Source organism: Bubalus kerabau, chromosome 4 (genome assembly GCF_029407905.1).
Source record: "Bubalus kerabau isolate K-KA32 ecotype Philippines breed swamp buffalo chromosome 4, PCC_UOA_SB_1v2, whole genome shotgun sequence".
NCBI classification, from domain to species: Eukaryota; Metazoa; Chordata; class Mammalia; order Artiodactyla; family Bovidae; genus Bubalus; species Bubalus kerabau.
The window spans coordinates 178,435,527-178,462,221 of NC_073627.1; the positions used below are offsets into that span (position 1 = coordinate 178,435,527).

Consider the following 26,695-nt stretch of genomic DNA (forward strand, 5'->3'; position numbering starts at 1 on the left):
GCCTAGGGATTTCAGACGGACAGATAAAGGACTTTATGGCTTCAGCAGCCATTCTGAACCCCAGTGTAATGAAGGCATGCAGGTCAATTACCCATCTGTTTGTGTTTCTATTGCTGTGAATTACAGTATCCGTCGCTGACAGCTCATTGGAGTGGAATGGAAATAAGACGATAATTCACCAGGTGAAACTGTGCAGAAAGGGCGAAAAGGCTATGATCTCATTCAGAAGTTCAGCCTTGTCTCCGTGACCGGTCATCCACGCTCTGGGAAATGAAGAAAGGCAGCTACCTGGGGGGGGGAAGTGGGCGGGTCTGGCTCCCCCTTCCGGATAGAGTGCCCTTTTGTTTTCTCAGGTATCCTTATCTATCCTGCAGGATCTTAAGGAGTAGACTTGGAACCCTTGGAGGAAAGATACAGGTAAGCAAAATTTCACACAGTAAAATGAAAACCTTTTTAACTATCAGAATTTTTGAGGAATGAAACAGCTTGCCTTAGTAGGTAGAGGGCTTCTCGTCATTGGAAATACAGAAGCAGAATCTGAAAGCTGACATTGTAGGGATGCTCCAAAAACCCATTCATGCATATTCAGTGCCCCTCCCTGAAGTGTCCTCCTTTGGGAAAAATTATACACCCCCACCTCTGAGTGGCTCAGATGGTAAGGAGTCTGCCCACAAAGCAGGAGACCCGGGTTTGATCCTGGGGTTGGGAAGATCCCCTGGAGAAGGGAATGGCAACCCACTCCAGTATTCTTGCCTGGAGAATTCCACAGAGGAGCCTGGAAGGCTACAGTTCGTGGGGTCCCAAAGAGTGGGATATAACTGAGCGACTTTCACATTCACCCTCTGAACTCAGATAGGTTTCCACAGCATGTTTTGGCTAATGAAATGTATAAGTGATACGTGCAACTTCCAAAATGAAGCTACAAGAACCAACATATGGGCCCCTCAGTTTCTCTTGGCCCATCACCACCGCAACAGCCATGTTCCATCTAGAGGACACCACTGCTCTCCATACAGAGGTCTTCATTCCGTGAAGCAGAATCACACCTGACTTCTGACTATGATGCAGAATCAGTAAGAAATGACTACTCACATTTGCCAACCACTGGGATTCAGGGATTGTTTGTTAGCACAACATAACCTAGCATATACTGACAGATACAGGAATCGGCTAACAGGGGCCGTGAGCCTATTTTCACAAATTAACTTTACTGAAATGCAACCACACAGACGGAAGTATCACTTACAGCTGCTTTTACATCACAACACAGGAGTAGAATAAGTTGCATTAGAGACTGCTTGTGACCCACAAAGCCTAAAATATTTACCATCTGGCTCTTTACAGAAGACATCTGCCAGCCCCTGTACTAGTTGATGGTTATGATTTTCTGAACCTTGCTTTTCTATGAGTCTATTCTGTGCTGGTCTTATTTCAATTATTAAGCAAAGATGGATTAGGCATATATTATGTGCCGGGCCCTCTTTTAGGTGCTGGAGAAAAGGTTAGAAGCAAAATCTGTGCTCTCTCAGAACTTACCTTTCAGTGGGAGAGGTAATCAGGGGAGAATTTAAACTGACAAAAAGGACTGGGGGCAGGGAGACTTCTAAATGACAATTTTAACTTGGAAAAAGAGAATATGGTCTAAACTATGAAATCATCAATGATAAGGAGGCAGACATACCTTTTTTTTTCCTCCAACATACTTTTAAAATTCAGTTTCATAAAATTGCAACATGAAGTTACCCTTGAAACTGAAGAAGAGGTTGAATCAATTTAAATCTAAGCTTCTTCACAGAATTCATGATGAAACCCAAACTACACCTCACAGACTCTGTCACCTGATCCCTGGATCAGCTGATGTCTGCAGATTGTTTTATCCCCTGTCTCTCTCTTTTTTGCGACATCCTGTACCACCACCACCTCTGCTCCCAGAATGCAAGCTCTCTCTGTCCAAATTTTGGCTCCAGCTCTTATTAACAGTGTGACCTTGGGAAGTTAAGATAAAGAGGCTTAACTTCTCCGATTCTCAGTTTTCTCATTAAAGTTCATGTGTAGGGTTGGTGAGAAAGTTAAATGGGTAATTTTCTACCTTGATCGTGGCAGCATCTTGATTACACGATTGCATATGTTTGTCATATTCATAGAACTGTTCATCTCAAAATGGTGAGTTTTTATGGATGTACATTTTATCTCAATGAATTAGACAACAAAATCAATTGCGTAATCCATGTGAAGCTCATAGCCTTAATGTGAGTGAGTGAGTGAAAGTCACTCAGTCGTGTCTGACTCTTTGTGACCCCATGGACTGTACAGTCCATGGAATTCTCCAGGCCAGAATCCTGGAGTGGGTAGCCTTTCCCTTCTCCAGGGGATCTTCCCAACCCAGGGATGGAGCCCAGGTCTCCCGCACTGCAGGTAGATTCTCAACCAGCTGAGCCACCAGGGAGCCCCACAGCAATAACACATGACAGTTATTTCAAGCGACGTTGCTTTCTGTGCTCACCCTGTTTTCCAGTGCTTTCCCTGGAAGCCCTTGGCAATCCAGGTGCTCCTCTGTAGACAACCAAAAGCACCTTGCATGTACCTCAAATGCTAATAGAACAGGTATTGCATCATATTTTGTATGTTTATGTTCATCTTCCTCCTGGTCTGTGAGCTCCTCCTTGAATGCCAGGGGTAATACGTCATTCATCTCCCACCTCCTTGTCATCTGGCACATGAGGGGGTACCCAGAAAATAATTTTGAACAAAGGTGAATTTAGATAAAATGTGCTTGACAGAGGGTTGTGGGTCTCTGTTCTGGGCTTAGTACATCTCACCTCTCTAGAGTGCTTCCTCATGAGCAGGGCCTGTGCTGTCTTTCCTGACATCATAGCTTGAAATCTGAAGCTATTTTAACTTCAGCTCAATACTGTTAAGAAACATCTGAGTGAAAAAATGCACAAATCAAAAAAAAAAAAACCTTCTAAGATAACAATGATGCTGAAAGACTTGGCCACTAAACTCAGCACATATTTTGTTTGGGATCCATTGTTACAAATTATGATTCTTGAGAACTACGACTGGCTTCTATGTCTTTGCATTCTTTCCACGATATCAAACACAAAACTAGCTCACAGTACGTGTGCAAAAATAAAGCTGCTCAATTCTGCCACACTTAGAAAAGTCCTTTCACTCACCACTTTATTGAGGCAGACAATGTACTAGATGCTAGAGATACAGAAAATTAATAAAATGGTTTTGACCTCAAGGGGCCCCAGTTGGATAGGAGAACAAAATTCTTAAATGTAGAATTAAAATAAAATATATACACATTTCAGCAGAAGGAATAAAGAAAAGCCTTGTACATTTCTAAGAGCAGAGTAAAAGTTATTTTGGACAGGATTTAACCCAAATGATATTATATTAATAGTCCAGCATTTGCCAAGTTGTATGATCCAGAATTATAGACCTGCACATGTAACCAAGATCAAATACATTCAGGAGACTCTGTGTATTCAATCAAGCTCTTGAGGCCCATAAGGCACATTAGCCCAGTTAAGGCACCGAGAAGCCAAGCCGTAAGGAAGTGTGGTTTGCATTGCTTAAGCCAGTGTTTCAGTACCATTGAGCTTTGGTTAAGTTTCTGTTTCATAACACAGAGCCCCCAAATCCCAGTGGTTTACAACCACAAAAGGTTTATTTCTTGCTCGTGTTTCATGTTGGCTGGGCTTTGGCTCTGTGTCAGATGTCTTCTTCTTCGGACCAAAGCTGAAGGAGTGGCCTCTCTCAGGTATATATGCCATTCTCAGAGGGAAAAGGGTAAAAGCCAAACCAGGCAGTGTCTCCTAAAATGAAGTGTGCGTTATATTCCACTGGCCAAAGCAAGTCATATGGCCAAGTCCAATGTCAACTAAGTGAGGTGTATACGTCTCCTACAGGACAACACTGCCTGTCACATGGTAATGCATTCCTGTGTATAATAATCCTCTCAGGGGAAGAGAACAATGGAGTCAGGCAATCCATTACAAAATAAACCTATTTTTGTACCAAGGCTTTGGTACAAAATTTAAATTTTTTAAAATTTAATTGCTGTATGATCCAGCAATTGCACTCTTAAGGTATATATTCAAAAAAACTGGACACAGGTATTCAAATTAAAACTTGAACATGTTGTTCACAGGAGCAATATTGATCAAAAGGCAGAGAAACCCTAAATATCCATCAACATATGAATGGACAAACAAAATGTGGATATGGATATCCATGCAGTAGAATATTAACTCAGTCATAGAATGAAGTGCTGTTTCATGCCACAACATGGATGAGCCTTGAAAACATTTCGCTACATGAATGATGCCAGACACACACACACACACACATTATATAATTCCAATCATATGAAATGTTCAGAGCAGGCAAATCCATAGAGACAGAAATGCGATTAGTAGTTGCCAGGAACTGGAGGGAGTGAAGAACAGAGACGACTGTTTAATGGATACAGAATTTCCACATGGGATGGTGAGAAAGTTCTGGAACTAGTAAGGGATGGTAGTTGCACACCACTGTGAATAGGCTTAATGCCACTGAACTGTGCACTTTTAAATGCCTACAACATTAAACTTTGTTATGTATATTTCATCACAATTTAAAAAAACTAAGATTCAAAGCAAATTAATTTGATAGTTCACATAAATTTAAATCAGTAAATATATATTGGGCATACACTATGTAAGTAAGAGCACACATCAGGTAAGTAAAAACTGAATAATGAGCAAATTTAAAAGGATACGAATTCTACTTTCAAGGATCAGGGCAATTTAGTAGCAAATATGAACAACTGTGCACATAACAAAAGGTAGAATGTACCCAGAATACAGTGAAATGCATTGAAAGAACTATATTTGCAGTGCCAAAGGAGAGCTTAATTCTGCCTAAGATAAATTCTGACAGCTAAGAACAAAAGATAAAAATAAAAAATAAAAATAAACAGGTACCTTGTTTAAAGAGAGTCAATATATTAATTTCCATGGGTGATTTAGGTCTTGACCATCCTGATGCCTGATTTCTGTACAATCAATGAGATCAACGAGGAATCGAATGGGACGTGGTAGTGAAAGTAGATCAAACAGTCTCATTGATCACTGATCAGTCCAGGATTTCTGTGTTACACTCTTGACCACAAGTTTATTGAAAGGCAGAGCCTCACATGACCCCACACCAAAAGATGAACCCTCTAATAGGCTTTCTCTCAACACAGCTTCCAGTATTCTTTCCTGGAGAATCCTAGGGACGGGGGAGCCTGATGGGCTGCCGTCTATGGGGTCGCACAGAGTCGGACACGACTGAAGTGACTTAGCAGCAGCAGCAACACAGCTTGGAGAAGGGAATGACAACCACTCCAGTATTCTTGCCTGGAGAATTCCATGGACAGAGGAGTCTGGCGGCCTACAGTCCACATGGTTGTAAAGAGTCAGACACGACTGAGCGCCTAACACACACACAATACAGCTAATACTCCATCAGCATATGCAGCTCTTTCTATACAGATCTGAGTATTGAGTCACCACTTTATTTCAGGTTTCCCCTGGTCAGAGGCAGCCCTTTTTATCATCATCTACACCTGGAATGTTGCAAGGCTCTCACAATCGTCTGTTCTAAAGGTATTTTGATCTTTTATGGTTCTGGATTCTTTTGAGAGTATGAGAATAGCTATGGAAATGGCACGCCTACGCACATCCACAAGTTGGCAAGTAATTTTAGGAAAATCACAGACTTCCAAAAGTCAACAGCAGAACCTATCGGCACATAGAAAGGGCTACAGAACTACCGGCTCCAATAAAAACCATGATTACGATATTCATTTCAGGTTGAGACACAACATAGTACGTACTTAAAGAGCACTGCCACTGAGTGGACATGGGCTCAAATTCCTGCTCTGCTGACTACAAGACAGTTAATTAACTTCTGTGAACCTCAATTCTCAAAATTGGAAAATGGATTGTGTTGAGGTTTCCACGATAGATTGATATAAAGGAATGAACTCTATACCTGGCATGTGAGAATTATCCAGGAAATCGTCTATTACTTTATATCAACCCCCTTCGTTTTAGGTCAGATGCTTTCTCTATATGTGTTAAGTGTTAAGTCACTCAGTCATGTCCAGACTCTTTGTGAACCCCATGGACTGCAGCCTGCCAGGCTCCTCTGTCCATGGAATTCTCCAGGCAATATTACTGGAGTGGGTTGCCCTTTCCTTCTCCAGGGGATCTTCTCAACCCAGGGATCAAACTCGGGTCTCCCGCATTGCAGGCAGATTTTTTACTGTCTGAACTTTTTATATATTTTCCAAATAAATGTAGGATCATGGCTCTGAGACAGGAGTATTTTCATTCCCATTTTGTGCAGATTCAGCTTAGTTCAGTCATGTCCCACTCTTTTCGACCCAATGGACAGCAGCATACTAGGCTTCCCTGTCCACCAACTCCCAGAGTTTGCTTAAACTTCCGTCCATCAAGTCGGTGATGCCATCCAACCATCTCATCCTCTGTTGTCCCCTTCTCCTCCTGCCTTCAGTCTTTCCCAGCATCAGGATCTTTTCCGATGAGCCAGTTCTTCGCAACAGGTGGCCAAAGTATTGGAGCTTCAGCATCAGTCTAATTTTGCAGATTAGAAGACCAGAAAAAGCTCAGAGACTTAATTAACTAGTTCAAGGACTTATCACTATCACATTTGCTCTTGGATCCTCCCATTCTGGGCTCCTCTGGTGGCTCAGTGGTAAAGGATCCACCTGCCAATGCAGGAGACACAGGATAAATCCCTGGGACGGGAAGATCCCCCAGAGGAGGAAATGGCAACCCACTCCAGTATTCTTACTGGGAAAATCCCAAGGACCGAGGAGCCTGATGGGCTCCAGTTCATGGAGTCACAAAGAGTTGGACATGACTGAGCAACTGCGCATGTGTGCCTCCCTATTCTACTTGTGTTCTGATTCAGTCTTTAATTGGCATCTTCAATCTACTTCCTAAGAGGAACTCCACTTTTTCTCACAAGGCAGAGAACACAGTGCTCCTAGGCTCATAAAGGAAAACCAATATTTGGACTCAAGCAGTTGGGTGGCAGTCAGCAATCCCATTTGTCATGAAGGGGCTGTTCTTTTGTCCAACAGGCTTTTACAGACAGAGCCGCGGGAAGGCGGAAATCCGGATCCCCATCACTGCCTCCTAGACCCCCGCTAATCAACAAGAAGGCCCTTAGTCACGAGCCATTGCCTGCGACCCCAGGCTAATTCTTAATGAGGATTCAGCCCAAAGCTGCTGACTAGAGCCGGCGCTGGTAGCAATCGCTCGGCGTTCCCGCTGGGGTCACAAGGCCGCCGGGGGCGATGGGGCTTCATGAAAGAAAGACGGAATCACCTTCCTTCCTCTCTTCCTCTACCACTGCAGCTGTGCAGGGATTTAGTCCCATTCTCTCCACACGGAGAATGTACTGTGCTGACTCAAAGCTCCCTGAGAAAAGCTATCTTGGCACCCAGGCAGCCAGGAGCCAGAAGCAGAGGGGTGGGGGCCTTGGGAAAGTGACTTTACCTTGGGAGGCCTCAGTTTCTTCATCTGTGTAATGGGGGAGCATAATCCCTAGCTCTCAGTTGGTGGGAGAGATAAACAGGCTCATGGGTATAAGCACAATGCCTGAGAAGGTGTAACAGCTCAAAATAATGTTGATTTTAAACAGCTCCACACGCTCTGTCCCTCTCTTTCTCCTACTTGATGTAAGAGGCCTTGAAAATCATCTCTGCTCCGTTTATGGTGCGAACGAGGAACGGCCCAGGAAAGGGGTCTTCCTCGATCCTCTCGCCTCAGCGGCTCCTCTCACCCCTCCCTCTCCTCCTCGACTCTGCCTCTTCTTCACCCCCCTGCTCCTCTTCCCTTTTCTTCTCTGCCCTTCTCTCTCCCCCTCCTCCACCCTTCACTTCCTCATCCTTCACCTCCATCCTTCACCTGCTCTCGCCTCCCTTTCTTCCCACGCTGGTTTCCCTTCCTCTTTCTCTCCTTTCCCCCAGCCTCCTGGTCCTCCACTTTCTCTGGTCACTGTTACACCAATACTATACCAACTTCCAGTTCAGCAAATAGATATTATATGAGTCCCAATGGCCACAGCACTATAATATAATGAAACACAAAGTTGGCAAAATCCCTTCCTTAAAGAAACCTACGATTAAATTTAATATGAAAGGTAAAACCTAAACAAAATGAACATGTTGCAAGATGAAGTTTTGTAGTTTCATTCTGGAATAAAATTTCTAACTACAAAAAAAAATTTTAAATAAAAACAAACAAAAAAGCCATACAAGGGGTCTTAAAAGAGGCTTCTGGGAAGAGGTGGCATTTGAGAGAGTACACGGGCGTGGCTCTCGCCTAAAAGGTAGAACAGCCACAGCACAGAAAAGGCACGTGCCCTCTGAAGAATGCTCTCCATGCAGGAAGGGAGGCTCTGGGCACAGAGGAGGTCTCAGGACATCGTCCTTTCAGGTTGAACTGGATCCGGCATGATGTGGAATGAGAATCATAACAATTCAGAGCAAATGGAGCTCACTATGGGTTGGGTGATTCATTCATTTAATTATTCATCGATTATTTATAAATTCATTTAACACGTATCTTCCGTGTATGTACACTGTTTATGAGCCAGATTCTATATATCATGCTAGAGACAGAGATCGCCCTTAGCAATGAGGAACTTATACTACAACTAGGGAGCCAGATTAATAATATTACGTGACAGATCGTAGAGAAGAAGGTGCACAGGGTGTCTAACAACCTGAGCAGGTGCAGGAAGAGGAGCTTTCTGGGGAGAAGTGGAAGTCCAGGAACCGGAGAAATGATGCACAAAGGTGCAAAGTAATAAAAACAACAACAAAAAAGATGCCTATAGTGAAATGTAAGAAATTCCACAGGCCTGGAGTAAGGATGCGGGTATGTACTGGATGGTGGAATATGACAAAGCCAAGAAAACAGGTGCAAGTTTGATTATCACCAGCCTGGCGCCCAGGTCTACAACTTATACCCAGCTCAGAGACAGGGAAGGGTTTTAAGCAGAGAAGTAACAGTATTTGATTTGGTGCTAGGAAGAGCGTACTGGCTGCTCAGATGGGGATGGATCAGCAGAAGCGATCAGAATCAATAAAACTGGTTTGACAATCATTGAGATGAGCCAGGGAAGAGAGAAATGGTGATGGGAGGAGGTGAGCCAAGACAAGGTAAAGAAGGAAGGATTCCTGATGAGAGGATGGACATTTGTGTTGGGCGTGAAAAGATGGACTGAACTCAATGAATGAGAGAAGAGCCGTCATTTAGGGCATGAACAGATTCCGAGGGCATCAGTGATAGGTGACAGAGACTGCTCTGGAAGGAGCTGAGCTTTCAAGAAGAGACAGGGAAAGAATGGAAGGGAAAGGAGGAGGAGGAAGAGGGAGGGAAGAAAAAAGGAGGAGGCTGAAGAGAAATAATTCAAGATCAGTAAGTGATCTTAAGATCTGGAAGTGATTTCCTAAAGGAAATCAGTCCTGAATATTCATTGGAAGGACTGATGCTGAAGCTGAAACTCAAATACTCGACTGATGCGAAGAGCTGACTCATTAGAAAAGACCCTGATGCCGGGAAACATTGAAGGCAGGAGGAGAAGGGGACAACAGAGGATGAGATGGTTGGATGGCATCACCAACTCGATGGACATGAGTTTCAGCAAGTTCCAGGAGTTGGTGATGGACAGGAAAGCCTGTTGTGCTGCAGTCCATAGGGTCACATAGAGTCGGACACGACTGAGCAGCTGAACTGAACTGAAAATCTGAAAAATCTTTTAACAGGTCAATGAAAAGTAACCAGGAGTAAAGTTGAAGAAACTGGCCCTGTTACCACAACTGTGAACTGGACCCACCTTTGGGTCCATATGTTCTTTTTCCCTTTACCCTGTACGAACTTGCAGGAGGTCTTATCTAAGGTAAATAATTCCAGTCATATACAAGATCCTATTCACTCTTCCCTGCTCAACCATGACCCCAGTGGAGCAAAATCCCTCTTGCTCACAGAATCAAGGTTTCCCTCTCTGAAGATAACTCCCCGACAACATATCAGAGTTTTGTTGCTTCTATATTAAAAAAGAAGAAAAGCTCAGGGACCCCACGTCACTTTCTGCTACTGTACCATTTACTGTGAGATTCCTCTAGAGTTTGCTAAAGCCCTGCCCTCACTTCCTCTCTTCTTATTTTCTCCTGAAGTCACTCTACTCAGGCTTCCACTCCCATAACTCTACTGAAGCATTGTTGGGGTCACCCATGCCTTCCATGCTGCTAACCCCACTAGTCTCTTCTCATGTCCCTCTTCCCCATCCCATCAGCAGCAACTGACGCAATTGACAATGGCCTCTCCACCTGATTTCTAGGATGTCACATTCTCTTGGCTCTCTTCCCGTCACTGCCTCCACTCTGCTCCTCAGCCAGTTCTTAGCTTCCTTTCCTTGTTCCTCATTATGATGCCATTATCCCAACTCATAAATATTAAATTCCCCATGGCTCAATCACTGGGCTCCTTCTTTTCTCTATCTATACTCTCTCTCAAGGTGATCTTATCCAATCTCACATCATTAGCTATCATCCGTATGCTAATTTACATCGCTGTCCTCTCCCCTGACTTTCCAAGTGTCCACTCAACATAGACATAACAGATTTCTCAAACCTAGGTTCAAACCCAATTCCTCACGGCCTTCGACAGTATTCACCATAGCAGTAAGGGAATCCGATCGCTGCAGCTGCTCGGGCAAAACTCCGGGAACATCCTCTGTCTCTCTCTTTCTCTCATGTTTCCTCAGTCCACTGCCAAAGAATGTCAGCTCTACTTGAATTAAAAGTATATCCATAATTCAGTCACTTCTTACAACCCTCACAGTCACTATCGGTGGCCCAGGCTGTCATTTTTCTCTCAGCTTAATAAATATGATGGCCTTCTAGCTGGGTTCCTTGTATGTGATCTTGCCCTCTACAAGTCTCTTCTACAGAACGTCATAGTAATTCACGTAAAATGGAAGTCAGGTCCAGTTATTCCACCGCCCATATTTGCAATGGCTTCTCATTTCATTTAGAGTAAAATCTAAAGCCTGTTCCACGGTCTACAAATTTCTAGATGACCTATTCCCTCACTATCTCTCTGACTGTAAAGAAAATATATTTTTCTGTTTACTTGTTTAGTGTCTGCTCCCCCAATACCCACACACTCAATGTAAACTCCAAAATTACTGAGAGTTAGCTTATTCAGAGCTCTATATCCTGTTCTTAAAACAATGTCTGATGTATAGCTGACATTCAATAAATATTACTAAATGAGTAAGTGAATGTGTGAATGAATACATTTCTGAATTATCCCTAGATTTCAGCAAACTATTTTTTCTGCATCCCTTTCCACGCCAGTGAGCTATGGAGGCAGAGGTCTGTTCTCTGTACATCCATCTCACCAGATGGATACTCAATTCAATTACACGACAATGTCAGTAAAACACTCAATGGGCTTCTTGGAGAGAGAAGGATAAAAATGAAAAGTTATCATTATGCCATTAGCATTATTACAAGTAGCTCGGTGGTTGCTGCTTTGACTACTAATAGCCTCTTTTCATTTCCATGATACTTTCTTTCTCATTTCAAGTCTCCATCTCCAAACTTCCTTTTTCATTTTTTTTTAATTTTTCTATTTCTCTCCACCTTTGCCTTGTTCTGTGAACCTTTTATGAAACACCACAAAGTGAAGGTCATTCGAGTGCCATTCATATCATCCTCCATCTACCCTAATAAACCTGCAGAATCTGCCCCCAGCCCTCATGCAGAGGCATCAGGAGGTGACCAGAGGAATGCCGAGCCACCCATTTTAAGAGGGAGAAACTCTAAAGTCAGGCTGTTGGGGTTAAAATTCCGGCTCAGTCGCTTATTAAGAAACCTCTCTTCAGTCCCAGTTTCCTTACCTATAAACTGGGAATGTTATTTATCTATGCCTCCCTTATAAATGCTATGAGCATTAAAAATGTAATAAATCCCATTATATAAAACAAATACAAGTCAAATAAAAAGAAACACACAAATATAAGTATAGTAAAAATAAACTAACACAGCTCCTGGCACACTAGGACATGCTTAATAAGCAACGTCTGTTATTTCTGGTTCTTCAACCCACAAGTCCACGCAGCTTCCCTTTAGGCTGGGCTGGACCACCTCCTGCTCTTTTATGTCTCCGTTTTATTCATGTTATCTTTTTGCAGAGGATGTCAAAATAGAGCACATTATTAAATAAAAGCTTAATAGCTGCATGTTTTATACACAGAAATGTATACATATAAGTCATGTGTGTACAGCTGTATCAATTTTCACAAAGTAAACACATCCATGTGTGGCCATCGTGATCAAAACCTTACCAAGACCTCCAGAAACCTCTCTCCTCTCTCTCCAGTCACTCCCCTGTTCCTCCTCTGCAAAGGAATCCTGAAATAGTGTATGTGTCTGACTGTTTCTGACAGGTGGGAAGAGCAGAATCATAAGAGCATCTCCTCTTTCCTGTCTGGCTTTTTTAATTCTGTGTTTCTTTTTTTAAATATTTACTTATTCGGGTCTTGCTTGTGGCACATGGGATCTTTCGTTGTGGAGCGTGGGCTTCTCTCTAGTTGTGGAAATAGGGCTTAGTTGGTCTGCGACACGTAGGATTTTAGTTCCCTGACCAGGGATTGAATCTGCGTCGCCTGCTGATTCTTAACCACTGGACCACCAGGGAAGTCTCACTTTTATTCAGTGTTACATTCATGAGATTCTTCCATACTGCTGCATAGAACGGCAGTTTAGGGACCCCTCCGGTGGTGCAGTGCTTAAGAATCTGTCTTTCAACGCATGGGTTCGATCCCTGGTGGGGGAACTAAGGTCTCCGATGTCGCGGGGCAACTAAGCCCATGCACTACAACGACTGAGCCCGCGTTCCACCACCTGAGAAAGCCCAAAGGCTGCGATGAAGACCCAGAGCAGCTAAAAATAAAATACGGATGGTGGTTTATTGTTTCTCATTTCCGTACTGTAGCTCATCATATGACTGTATGACAAATTATCCATTTTCTTGTTGATGGGGGTTTGGGGGCTATTTCCATTTAGGAGACTCTTTTGAACAAAGCTAGTGAACATTCATGATTTTTGGTGAACATATGTAATAATTTTGGGGGGCATATTCCTAGGAGTTGTAACTGTTGGGTCATGGGGTCAAGGCATATTGAGTTCTTAGTGGAAGCTGCCAAGAAGAGCTTTTCAAAGTAATTTGGAAAATTTATTCTTCTGGAAGCAATGCGTGTACACACCCACTGTTCCACGTCTTCACTCCTAGATATTGTCAGTTTTTTCCAACTGAGCCAGACTGACTGCTGTGTTATGACACCGAACAGTTTTATTCTACATTTTCTGAGGACAAGTAAAGTTATTCACTTTTTCAAATATCTGTTTGCCATTCTGATATTCTTGTTTGTGAAGTGCCTGTTCATGTCTTTGCATCCCTCTTCTTGTCTTCCTGGATTGTCTGCCTGTTGCTTACTGGTTTCAGAGGTTGTTTACATATTTTGTGTGCTTCCTTGGTAGCTCAGTTGGTAAAATAATCCACCTGTAAGGCAGGAGGCCCAGGTTCAATCCTGGGGTGTACACATTTTACACATCAGTTCTGGGTCAGATACATTTATCATCGATATTGCCTTCCACTCTGTAACTTGAATTTTCATTCTATGAATGGCATCTTCTAATGAACAGAAATTGATTTTAATGTAGTCCAGTTTATCAACCTTTTTATTTTACTTGCTGCTTTCTGTATGCTACTGAATAAATATCAGTTCAGCTCAGTTCAGTCACACAGTTGTGTTCAAGTCTTTGCGACACTGTGAATCGCAGCACGCCAGGCCTCCCTGTCCATCACCAACTCCCGGAGTTCACCCAAACTCATGTGCATCACATCGGTGATGCCATCCAGCCATCTCATCATCTGTCGTCCCCTTCTCTTCCTGCCCCCAATCCCTCCCAGCATCAGAGTCTTTTCCAATGAGTCAACTCTTCGCATGAGGTAGCCAAAGTATTGGAGTTTCAGCTTTAGCATCAGTCCTTCCAATGAACACCCAGGACTGGTCTCCTTTAGGACGGACTGGTTGGATCTCCTTGCAGTCCAAGTATAAATATCAGCCTACCTCTAAATCAAGAGATACTCTTCTGTCTTACAGTAAGAAGCTTCTCTCTGTTCTACTCTCCACCAGGTGAGTATTTTTCTCCTTTCTATGATTCCTCTACCTAGGCAGATAGAACAAATTACCTTTTTATTTTCCTGAATCTCCATAATAATGTGCATTACTTTTACTATCTCTATTATATGACACAGTACCTTGAATCATATGTATTTTCCTGTCCATCAGCTCTATCTTATCCTCTCACTCCAGTCACTTAAATATCTAAATCTTTCATGTTCTTTTCACTAAATCCTGGTCATGATGCCTCCTAAGTAACTCCAAATTGGTCTATTTCACTCCATCTCAACTGCTACCTCCTAAATCTGTGACATTTCATCTTGAATACTGCAACAGTCCTTAACTAACTGGTCACCAACCTCTAATCTACTCTTTTTAATTAACTGACCACACAATAGCCAGATTGATCTTTCAAAACATTAATCTCTTCCTGCTATTTTGTTTTTTAAAACCCTTTCATGGTTCCTACTACTGTCCAATTAATGCTCACTTCATTTAAGTGCTTAGTGACTGAACAACAAATAACGTAACCAATGGCAGATCTGGGTTTTGGAGGACTGAGGCTTATACTGCAGGTGCCTACTGAGGAAAGGAATTCAAAATCACGTGTGAATGTGAGTATTTAGAATGAGAAATGTTGGGGACTTAGAAAGCCAGAGAGCCCTGGATCTTAAACTTCCTTAGCTTCAAGGTAAATCAGTTTCTAAATGTCCCTAAGATCTTAATAACTGCCTAGCAACATCTTGCTCATCCCACCTAAATTTACTCCAGATATAACTCACAGGTCTCTCTACCTCCTTCGTGCACAGCAGGGTGATCAGACGCAGATTGGAGCCACACTTCCTGGATTCAAACCCTGCTCTCACTCCACAAGTTCACTGTAGGCATTTGGGAACTAACGCTGGAAATCTTGGCACCCCCGAGGTTGGTCAGTCTTTCTTACTCATTTCTTATCAGGCATGACCAAACCCATCTGTCTACTCTTTTCTCTAATAAAGAGGGATAGGATTATTCTTCATGTATTTGAGGTTTTGTTTTCTCGGCTTCTATTTTAACACTAGACTGTTCTCTTGACCTGAATTTCCCTGATGGATTTTCATTCACTGCTCCCAAGTGACACTGCCAAGCTCACCCCGTACCGCTTTCCAACCATCTTCTATAACAGGAGCATGAATCAAAGAGTTGCCAAGGAACCAGAATATAAAAGTCATATTAGGCTCTGCTTAGCTCGATCTGCCAATCTCAACCCAACTTTCCTCCCACTGACATTCAGAATCACCTTTATCATATACCTTGCTAGAAGGTCACATTCTTAGCTCGCTCAAAGTATATGCCATTTTTTTCTGACTATAAAGTTAATACATGATCACTGTAGAAAAGTTAGAAAAGGAATTGGAAGCCTAAAATAAATCACCTCTAACCTAATCATACAGAAGTAACCTCTTAACATCTCGGCATAACTCCTTGCAATTTTATTTTTCCTTATCCTTTTACATTAAGTTCATACCATTCCTTCAGTCAAAATCATCCATTTTTAATGAAAATCATACCAAATCATTTTCACATATCTTGGAAATTCTTTACAAACAACATTTTAGCACCTGCCTAATATTATGTGGTATGGATGCTACATAATTCATTTAGTCTCCTCAGGTAGAAAGCTGAGATCTTTACATTGTTTTTTTCTTTGCTATTATAAATTATGCTTTTTAAAACAGCACTATCTATGCTTAAAAGTCTTATCATTTCCCCCCCTACAATCTCCCCTTCTCTTCATGATGAATTAATCAGGATAAAATGACTGTTTTAAAACGTGTTTCCTTCAGGGTCTTGAGTATATATGGACCTTACATACAATAGGTAATAAACAAATACAAATATATACTTCAACAAACTAATCCTTAGAATTATTGCAGTTTCACTAGCAATGCCTAAGAGTGTTTGTCTTGCTCTGTTCTAGCCAGCACTGAATGTTCTCATCTGCAAACTCTGCTAAAAGCACACTCGCCTACACAAACACATATATATGTATGAGTGTGCTAAAGACCACAAATGATTAACAAAGGAGAAAGAAGATTCCACGGAACCCCAAATTCTATAAAATGCCCTATAGTTCTTTGAATTCAAATAACATCTGCCAAAATACATTGAGAATCAAACACAATAATGTGGGAAATTCAGATGCTATGATATGAAACTTTAATATATATTAGATCTGGAACATCTATAAATAACACTGTTTAGACATTTTCATCAAAATAATCAGATAAAGCTCACACTTCCATACTTTATCTCTGAAAACTAATTAATAACCATGAATTTAATGTCCCATATATGTTAAAATTTTAAAAAAGACATCATATCATAACTGTCTTGATTTCCATATTTTTAGCTTTCATTGGTCTCTCTCTGCCTTTCATCTTCTTCTTCCTTCTCCCTCCCTTCTGGCCTCCTGGTACTCTCCCATCCCTCCTCTGGCAGGCTGCTCCCTCCCCCTCTCAGCTCCCATCGCTTCCACTGACATCCTACCTTGAAGATGCAGTTTGCTCTCGGTGCTCTGCAGAAGGACGGAACTCACAGAGTCCAGATTGTCGTAGCTGTTACAGCCCAGGGGCCCAGTGCGTGTCTCTGTGACCTGAGTGGACAGTGAGGGCGACAGGTGTGAGACAGATGCCCTTGGCTGAGACGGATCCTGCAGAGTCAGCCCCCAGCAGTGAAGCAGCAGCAGGGAGAGTCTCACTGCGCCCGTGGCCACTCCCTGAGCCCCTTGCCTGTGTCGAGGACCAGGGCTGACTGACGCCAAGCAGACAGGCTAGCAGGGCAATCTAGCACAGACAGGAGCCAGAATGCCCAGGTTCTGTCCTTGGTTCTCAAGTCACTGAGCCACTGTATTATACGAACTAATAACAAGTGGAAACACTACAGGGTATTTTGAAACCATGGGCTCTGGAAATCGGAGGGTCAGTGTTAAATCCTGGCTGGGCCATTGATTTGCTGTGTGACCACAGGCAGGCACTTCTCTAGGCTCCTGAAAGCTGAAGCTAATAAATCCTTCCCACGAAGGTTGTGAGACTAAACCTGATGGGCGGAAGTGCCTGACACGTGGCATATGTTCGATAATAGACATCTCATTACCAAGAGCCTTATAAATTGCAATGTGCATTATCAATGAGTACATATGCATTGTCATTAGGCAGGAACAATGAACTCATTCCCATTTTCACAGAAAAATTAGCAAAGAGCACAATCAGCTCACCGCAGAATGGACGCCCCTGTCCTCTGGCGGTGTGTTTCTAAAACACTGTCTGAGAATAACCGAGGTGGTGGACAATAGGGTGAACAGCTATTCTAAAAGATAACCTTGAAATATGAATGGTTTCGTATGTAAAGTGGCTTCTTCATCCCTTCAGTCTTTACTTTCCATTATTTCACACAATCGTTGGTGGGCTTGTTTTGAGGTTTGCATCCTGCTGCTAAGACACAGCGCTGACTGCTGTAGAGAAGGAGGATTCTAGCAATGCCAGCTCCGCCTCTGTCCAGCAGTAGAACTTTGGGTCAGTAACTCCCCTTTATAAGCCTCAATTTCCCTATCTCTAGAATATCAACTCTAACAGTAAAGGGATCATGTTTTTGAAGTGTTCAGCACTTAGGAAACAGTACATAAATGGAAGGTTATTAGGCTTTGCTTTTAAAAAGTAATTTATCCTTTTGTATGTATAGAATAATAGCATGGTTATTGTTGAAAGACATTCAAAACTACCAATTCATCTTGCTATAGAGATACTCAGGAAGAGGAAAACAACTCAAGAAGGCAAAACTTCCCCACCTGGGTAGGCTGCTCGTCTTAGACAAAGCTGGCAGGGAGGCCCATTCTAACCAGCGGGGTCTTGAAGTAGCCTCAAGAAATGGCTAGAAAAACCTAAGTCCCAGATTGAATGTCGAGGGTGGAGCTGTTGCAAGAATGGTTTCTTGAGCGGCCTCTGTCTAATTTCTCTGAGAAACTCCTCCTAAAGAGGCAGACTGCACTTCCAGGATGCACAAGAGAGGATTATCTCCCGACAGAGCTTCAATATCTCAATTCTGAATCCCATCCCGGGGGGAGGGAACCATTTGGTAATAATGAAAACCAGGCCTTTGCTTTGCTCCTCAGACTCCGATGGCTTCATAAAGCTCCAGCTCTCTGTGCTGAGTTCTCTAACAACATAATCCCCCCGATATAGGCGATTCTTCTCGGATAAGCTGGCTCTTTGTTTGTCGATCTGATTTATTTCTCTCCCTCCTCAGCAAGGCTCTCCCGCCCACATTTCTTCTCTTCCCTTGGTCAATTTCTGACTCATCTGCCTGACTCCTACCAACACTCCCCTGCCACCCGCCAACCCTTCACACGCACACTATCCTGAGAGGTACCTTTTAATGTCTTGATAGAAGACTAACAACAACAACAACAACCTAACACTAAGTCTGCATTTTATTCAGAAGAAACCAGACTGGAGAATGAGAGGTAAAAAATGCAGGTATAATCTGGTTTAAGAGAACTTGAGATGCAAAAAAATCTTCACTGAAACCCTCCAAAGAGCTAATCCTTTTTATCAAAAATGCCCTCCTTCATTCTCTTTATAAAGGTAATCCTTGAATTTCTTATATTGAAAGTGAAGTATTTAAGTACCTATGCTCTAAGGCAGTGAGCTGAAACTTTACAGCTGCTCTTTCCAATACAGCTATTTAAATTCAAGTAAATTAAAAAAAAAAAAAAAAACCCTTACAAATATAGTTTGTAAGTAGCCACATGTCATGAGTTCTATAACCCCATATGTCTAGTGGCTCCTGTCTTGGCCAGCACACATTCAGAGCTGTTCCATCACCTTGGAAGGGTCTACAGAACTGGGTGATGAGCATGGGTCAGCATGTGACAGGCTGGCTGTTTTTATAAATAAACTTTTACTGGAATACAACTATGATCATTTTTTTATACATTGTCTATGGCTGATTTTGTTCTACAGCAGCATAGGTGAGTTGTAGCAACAGGGGTCATATGACCTGCAAATCTTGAAATATTTATTATTGGCTCTTGACAAAAAATATTCCTGACCCTGGTCTAGAGAGTAGAATTCTAATCCCTGTTACTGAACTGGCTAGGTGTGTAACCCTGAGCAAAAGTCTTCAACTTTTGGACCTCAGTGTTCATATCTATAAAATGGGGAGAGGGAGATGAATAACACAGGAGTTAACCAATTACTGGCTTAGGCATAATCTGACTCCTGTGAACTCTATGACCATGTGAAAATGAATTACCCAGTGTAGCCTCAGTTTCTTCACCTATAAAGGGCACCTGGAAATCATTGACATAGAACTTGAAGACTGAAAGAGAGTACTATGGATAATTACGCCTCATGACCACAGCCAGGGCTGTCCCAGGAAATCAGTATGTGTGATCTTAATGACAATGCTCAGGGTATTACAGGGCATTGGACAACCTCAGTCAGAGTGGCTGGCCAGGGGCACTGCTAGCTGCATAGGAAATGAGGAAGGTAGGAATTTCATCTGCCCATCGACTCAGACCACTTTAGCACAGTGCTGCTGTCTTAAGAACCTGCCACCCTCAAGCTGTACCTTGATTGCTCCAGTTGATATCTGGATCTCATGGAGCCTCCTCATGGTGCCATCACGGTCAACAAAGTAGGATGACGCAAGCTGGTGCAGAGCTTCAACACTTTGCGTGGCATTCCCTGACTTTCTGTCCAGGCGACTTTTGTCCATGTACATGGTCAAGGCCTCCTCCCCTGCAGGGAAAAGTAGAGAAGTCAGGCAGGCTGTTGAACTCTGTGAGGGGTAGAGAGGCTTCAGGGCTTCGAAGCAGAGAACAGCTTTGGGCCTCTAAATTTGCCCAGATTTCCTACTGCCTCTGAAAATCAAGAGCACAGTACAAGCAAGACAGTCCAGAGGTGGCAGTGAGCACAAAGCTTCAACAGGAGGGGAATCATGAAAACAAACTTAGCTGATCCCTTCCCACTCCTTTCTCCTCCTCCTCTGGTTCCTTTTTACCATCCAGTTCCTCTTATTCCTCCTCTCATTTCTCCTTTCTCCTCTTCCCTCCTTGTTTCCTCCTTTCCTTCCTCTCTTTCTCCTTCTGCTACCCCTTCCCAGATAGACAGATGGACAGAGAGAGCGAGAGATGGGGGAGAGAGAGATAAGATGCAGTTTAGACACAGATACAGATAAACATAGAAAAAGCAAGAGAGTTCCAGAAAAACATCTATTTATGCTTTATTGACTATGCCAAAGCCTTTGACTGTGTGGATCACAATAAACTGGAAAATTCTGAAAGAGATGGGAATACCAGACCACCTGATCTGCCTCTTGAGAAATTTGTATGCAGGTCAGGAAGCAACAGTTAGAACTGGACATGGAACAACAGACTGGTTCCAAATAGGAAAAGGAGTTCGTCAAGGCTGTATATTGTCACCCTGTTTATTTAACTTATATGCAGAGTACATCATGAGAAACACTGGGCTGGAGGAAGCACAAGCTGGAATCAAGATTGCTGGGAGAAATATCCATAACCTCAGATATGCAGATGACACCACCCTTATGGCAGAAAGTGAAGAGGAACTCAAAAGCCTCTTGATGAAAGTGAAAGTGGAGAGTGAAAAAGTTGGCTTAAAGCTCAACATTCAGAAAACGAAGATCATGGCATCCGGTCCCACCACTTCATGGGAAATAGATGGGGAAACAGTGGAAACAGTGTCAGACTTTATTTTTCTGGGCTCCAAAATCACTACAGATGGTGACTGCAGCCATGAAATTAAGACGCTTACTCCTTGGAAGGAAAGTTATGACCAACCTAGATAGCATATTCAAAAGCAGAGACATTACTTTGCCAACAAAGGTCCGTCTAGTCAAGGCTATGGTTTTTCCTGTGGTCATGTATGGCTGTGAGAGTTGGACTGTGAAGAAGGCTGAGTGCCAAAGAATTGATGCTTTTGAACTGGGGTGCTGGAGAAGACTCTTGAGAGTCCCATGGACTGCAAGGAAATCCAACCAGTCCATTCTGAAGGAGATCAGCCCTGGGATTTCTTTGGAAGGAATGATGCTAAAGCTGAAACTCCAGTACTTTGGCCACCTCATGTGAAGAATTGACTCATTGGAAAAGACTCTGATGCTGGGAGGGATTGGGGGCAGGAGGAGAAGGGGACGACAGAGGATGAGATGGCTGGATGGCATCACTGACTCGATGGACGTGAGTCTGAGTGAACTCCGGGAGTTGGTGATGGACAGGGAGGCCTGGCGTGCTGCGATTCATGGGGTCGCAAAGAGTGAGACACGACCAAGCGACTGATCTGATCTGATCTGACAGATAAACAAATAGGAATAACTATGTGTCTGCGGAGAGAGGAAGAACTAAACTGTCAGTCCCATGAAAGCAGATACTGTCTATATTATTGTTGTTGTTGTTTAATTGCTAAGTCATGTCTAACTCTTTTGCAACCTCACAGACTGCAGCCTGCCAGGCTCCTCTGTCCATGGGATTTCCCAGGCAAGGATACTGAAGTGGGTTGCCAGTTCCTTCTCCAGGGGATCTTCCCGACTCAGGAATCGAACCTCGGTCTCCTACATTGCAGATGGACTTTTTATCACTAAGCCACTGGGGAAGCCCACTGTCTATATTAGTCACTGCTTTAGGAGACTGGGGTCAATCCCTGGGTCTGAAAGATCCCCCAAAGGAGGAAATGGCTACCCACTCCAGTATTCTTGCCTGGAGAATTCCATAGACAGAGGGTTAGCAAAGAGACAGACACAACTGAGGGACTGAGCATGCGTGTAACATAATCCTTTGTCCAAAGTCTGGTGCTTGGGATATATTAATAGTAAAGAGTTAAACCATCTACTTTTTTCATTTATTCAATAAATATTTCTTAAGCTACATTTTGCAGGAGAGGGGAGATGACAAGAAAGTTAGACATAGCATAGAAGAGAGAGAGAGAGAGAGAGAAACCTTACCTAATTTACTCCATGAATTTTTCCTTAGAAATAAATGCATATGTTACTAACAGTACGGATTTATGGTGGATTTTATTTTGGATAACAGGATGATTCATCAGAACTTCAGAAGGGAAGCTCCACCTAAACAGATCTGATTCTTGCATCTCTGGCTCCACTCTCAACTAATTGTGAACCTGGGGACATTCGTGAACCTCTGTTTCTCAGTTTATTCATGAATAGGATTAGAGGAAGAAGAGCACCTATTTCATGGAGTAATTAAGAAGAATAAATTAATTAGTACATACAAAGTCCTTACATTAGCATCTGTTTGTTGTAGCAACCAAAAATCATTTGGAATATTAGCAGAACCTTTGATTCTAGAACTAGACTGCCTGGACTTGAACGAGCTACAGGAATCAGTTGCAAATCCCTCTGCAGGGCAGGGTTTTCATGCGTAATATTGGAAACAGTAGCTGTTTACCTCCTAGGTTGTCATAGGATTAAATCTGTTAATGACATAAAGTACCTGAGCTCTGCCTGGCACAGAATAAGTTCTGCCATTGTTTGGTACCGCAAATTATCAGTCATATAAGACTTATCCTTGCTTTTCGTCAACCCAATACAATAGGGTCGTCAGAGAAAAAACGTTACCGATAACTTTCTGAGGACAAAAGGCTGATATCGAAGATAACTGAAATTTCTTTAGAATGCTGATGATTTTTTGTTAAAGGGAAGGTTAAACACACACACATATACACACACACACACGCACACACACACAACAATTACTCTGGGAAGAACAGGAGGCAGACACGGTCCTGACACAAAGGTTAATCCCTCCGCCTTGGCCCCGCCCTGACTGCTTTTGGAAGGTGGTTTCCTTGTGGTTCTGTGGCTCCCTGTGGAGCCTACAGTCTGTCTTTCAGCCAGACCATTCCTTCTGCCTCCATGCTTTATTCTTGCCAATTTTCCTCCCGGTCTTTCCTCAGACTCCATTTTTATTTGTTTATTTATTTTCTGCTTGGAATGCCATGATTTCCTCCCTCTACACGTCTGGCTCCTGAAATCCTGTCCAGCTTTCTGTGCCCTACGCCAGTGTTGCCCGCTCTTACCCCTGTGTCCGTGGCCTCGTGTCTCCTGCACACGCTTCAGAACCTGCTCGGTTACCCCGTCTTGGTGCGGCTTTCCCGGCCACACCCTCCCCGCAAGAAAGCTGTCATCACCTGGCTTTATCGCTCTCCAGGGCGTCCATTCTGCTTAGCTCGCATATATGCGCTGTATTCCGTGTGCTCTGAGCACCGCCAGGCAACGCTGACAAGTGAATAAGAGCGCCCCCATCCTGGAGTCACCCAGGGAACGTGCGTGCTGCCCAGTGTAGGAGCCACTGGCCAAATGCGGCTGCTGAGCATCTGAAATCCAGTCGTACCAAGCTGAGATGCACTGTGCCTATAAACTACACAGTGGAATCCCAAGAAATGGACAATGTCAAAAAAAAAAAAGCAAACTAAAATATCGCAGTAATAGCAAAGGCTGGAAAGGGTGTGGAGAAAATGGAACCTTCCTCCACTGTTGGTGGGAATGTAAACTGGTGCAGCCATTATGGAAAATGGTATGGAGGCTCCTTAAAAAACTAAAAAATATGATCCAGCAATCTCACTCCTGGGCACATATCCAGAGAAATCTCTAATTTGGAAAGGTCCATGTACCCCGTGTTCATAGCAGCACTATTCACAACAGCCAAGGCGTGGAAACAACTCAACACTCATCAACAGATGCTTGACTTATGAAGGTGTGTTACATATGGGCCATGGAATATTACTGAGCCATAAAGAAGAATGAAACAGTGCTGCCTACAGCCACATGGATGGACCTAGAGATGATTATACTGAGCGAAGTAAGACAGAGAGAGACAGATATCACATGATGTCACTTACATGCAGGTTCTAAAAAATGATACAAATGAACTTATTTACAAAGCAGATTCAAAGACACAGAAAACAAACCTATGGTTACCAAAGGGAAGAGGGCAGGATGGATAAATTAGGAGTGTGCAATTAACAGGTGCAAATTACTATACATAAAAGATAAGCAACAAGGGTTTACTATACAATAAAGGGAACAAGATTCAATGTCTTGTAATAACTCATAATGGAAAAGAATCTGAAGAAATATATACAAAACTGAATGACTGCTGTACATCTAAATATAACGCAATATTGTAAATCAAATATACTTCAACTACAAAATAAAAACAGATTAACAGGAAAAAAGAAATAAAAATATCAATAATAGGTTTTCATTACATGTTGAAATAATATTCTGGATATATTATGTGAGATAAAATATATGGTTAAATTGACTCTCCCCCTTTTCTTTTCACTTTTAAAAACGTGATTGGAAAGTTGTGAATGGCATATGTGACTCACACTAGCGGCTTATGTCATATTTCGATTGGACGACCCTGGTCTAGTGGACAGACACACACAGGAATCACTTCAACACACACGCCAGATGAAGAGTGAAGGTACCGCTGCGTGGGGTGGGATGCAGCCTGGAGGGGGCGCCTGCATCCCTGTCAGTACTGTGGGACCCAAGCCACTGATGCTCTGATCTCTCCCCGCTGCATCTGCTGTCACTCCAGCTATGCTCGGTCCTACACAAACGTGTCCTTTTTCCTCTCATGGATGGGGCTCTGCTTTTCTCCTGGCTGACTTCTACTCATTGCTCAGGTGGCACCAAACTCAACACCACCTCTAGGAAGCCTTCCGTGAGTCACCAACTGTTTACTTAGGCTGAAGTAAGGACACTAACCACATGCTTCCATGCATGGCCTCCTTGTATTTCTGCTACACTTCCTGGTGATTGCTTCTTGAACAGCCTGTCTCTTTTACTAGAGAAGAAGCTCTGTGAAGTCAACGAGGATGTAAGAGCCTTTCATCACTTCATTGTCATTGCCTAGCACAATCTGGGCATATATTATGTGCTTAACAAATGATCAGCATTTTATGTGTGGATGAAGGGATAAAGACGAAAGTGGTCCAGCTCTACAGTGTTTGTTGAATGACACATCTGCCTTAACTACTAGACTGAAATCTTCCCATGAGAAGATTCAGGATCATTAAAATTAATCTCTGGGTTCCACATGCCTAGATTTAAGCTGAGTTCAGGATAAGAAACTCATATCTACTCCTTTCCATGAAGCCTTTGCCAGTTATACAGGAGAGCGTGGCCGTCCATCCTTTGGATCTGCAGCAACCTGAACAGACTTGGCTTAAAGATGACTTTATACTCAACAATTGGAGAAGGAAATGGCAACCCACTCCAGTATTCTTGCCTGGAGAATCCCAGGGACAGGGGAGCCTGGTGGGCTGCCGTCTATGGGGTGGCACAGAGGCGGACACAACTGAAGCGACTTAGCAGTAGCAATACTCAACAATTAGATGTTGAGTTCCAGAGGGCGAGTAGTGGCCTGAGGCAAGAAGGACTCTATCTGATTTTTCTTTGTAATGTTCCCAGTGCTTCTCCCAGGTCAAATGAGCCAAAGTTCAGTTACCATTTGATGGGCAGAGGGGGAGACAGATGATTAAATGGATAGATGAACAGATAGATGAGTGGAGAGGTAAATGATTAAATAAGTGAATATAAGCTAGAAGTTAGAGCCAGGAGGCAGAGGAAATAAATATTACACGTGTCAGCTCAGGCTCTCTAAGGGGCCTGTGAAAGAGAAGGCGAAATAGCCCAGGTCCCTCAGGACTGAGAACTGGAAGAAGCAAACCTTAGATCAAGAGGGGTTAATGGGCTTCTTGCTGCATTATTAAGACTTAATTTCTTGTTTATTAAGAGAACATTCTGTTTAGAGTTGCTTTCCCATTTGGGCATTCCTGCAAATTGCCTCTTCACCCCTCATAGCCCTTTCCTCAGTCTTTCTGTCCTCTGGGGGTTTTGTCTCACTCTCTGCAGCACTTCTTTCAGGGGGGAACAAAGTGGGACATGCAGAGGATGGGCGATGAGGGGAAAACCCATCATCTTACCTTCTGAGTCACTAGGGGACACTGTTTCCAGAAAAGGGAAGGGCATGTCTGGACTTCAGGTCTCTGGGGTATCCCTCAGCCTTTCCTTCTGAAAAGCCTTTCCTCAGCCTTTCCCCAGCGACTTAGTTCACAGCCTTCCTCTTAGCCAAGGGGAGCTCTCCCAAAATACAGGGTGGGTAATGAGTATACACACACACACACATTTACACAAGCACAAAACCATAGGCTTTCACACATTCAACAGATATTCCTGCAATATGCATACATTCACATACATGTGAAAGCTCACATACACACATATATGTATATACTGCAGCCATATTCACGGGTTCAAGGCATATGCATGTGTGCAATGCATGTGTATGTATGTCCATGTATAGATTAACTTTCACAAAAGTATTAGCAGGCATCTG

The 26,695-nt window shown here is 43.0% G+C and overlaps 1 protein-coding gene across 1 annotated transcript in view; it reads right to left on the reverse strand.

Annotated features, from left to right (window-relative positions):
* BRINP1 (BMP/retinoic acid inducible neural specific 1) overlaps positions 1-26,695 on the reverse strand; it is a 143,121-nt gene that overhangs the window by 42,197 nt on the left and 74,229 nt on the right. Inside the window, exons 3-4 of the mRNA XM_055579477.1 lie at positions 19,882-20,051; positions 16,801-16,906 (exon numbers count right to left, since the gene is read on the reverse strand). Of these exons, the coding sequence (XP_055435452.1) occupies positions 16,801-16,906; positions 19,882-20,051 (276 nt within the window). The remainder of the gene's footprint in view (positions 1-16,800; positions 16,907-19,881; positions 20,052-26,695) is intronic.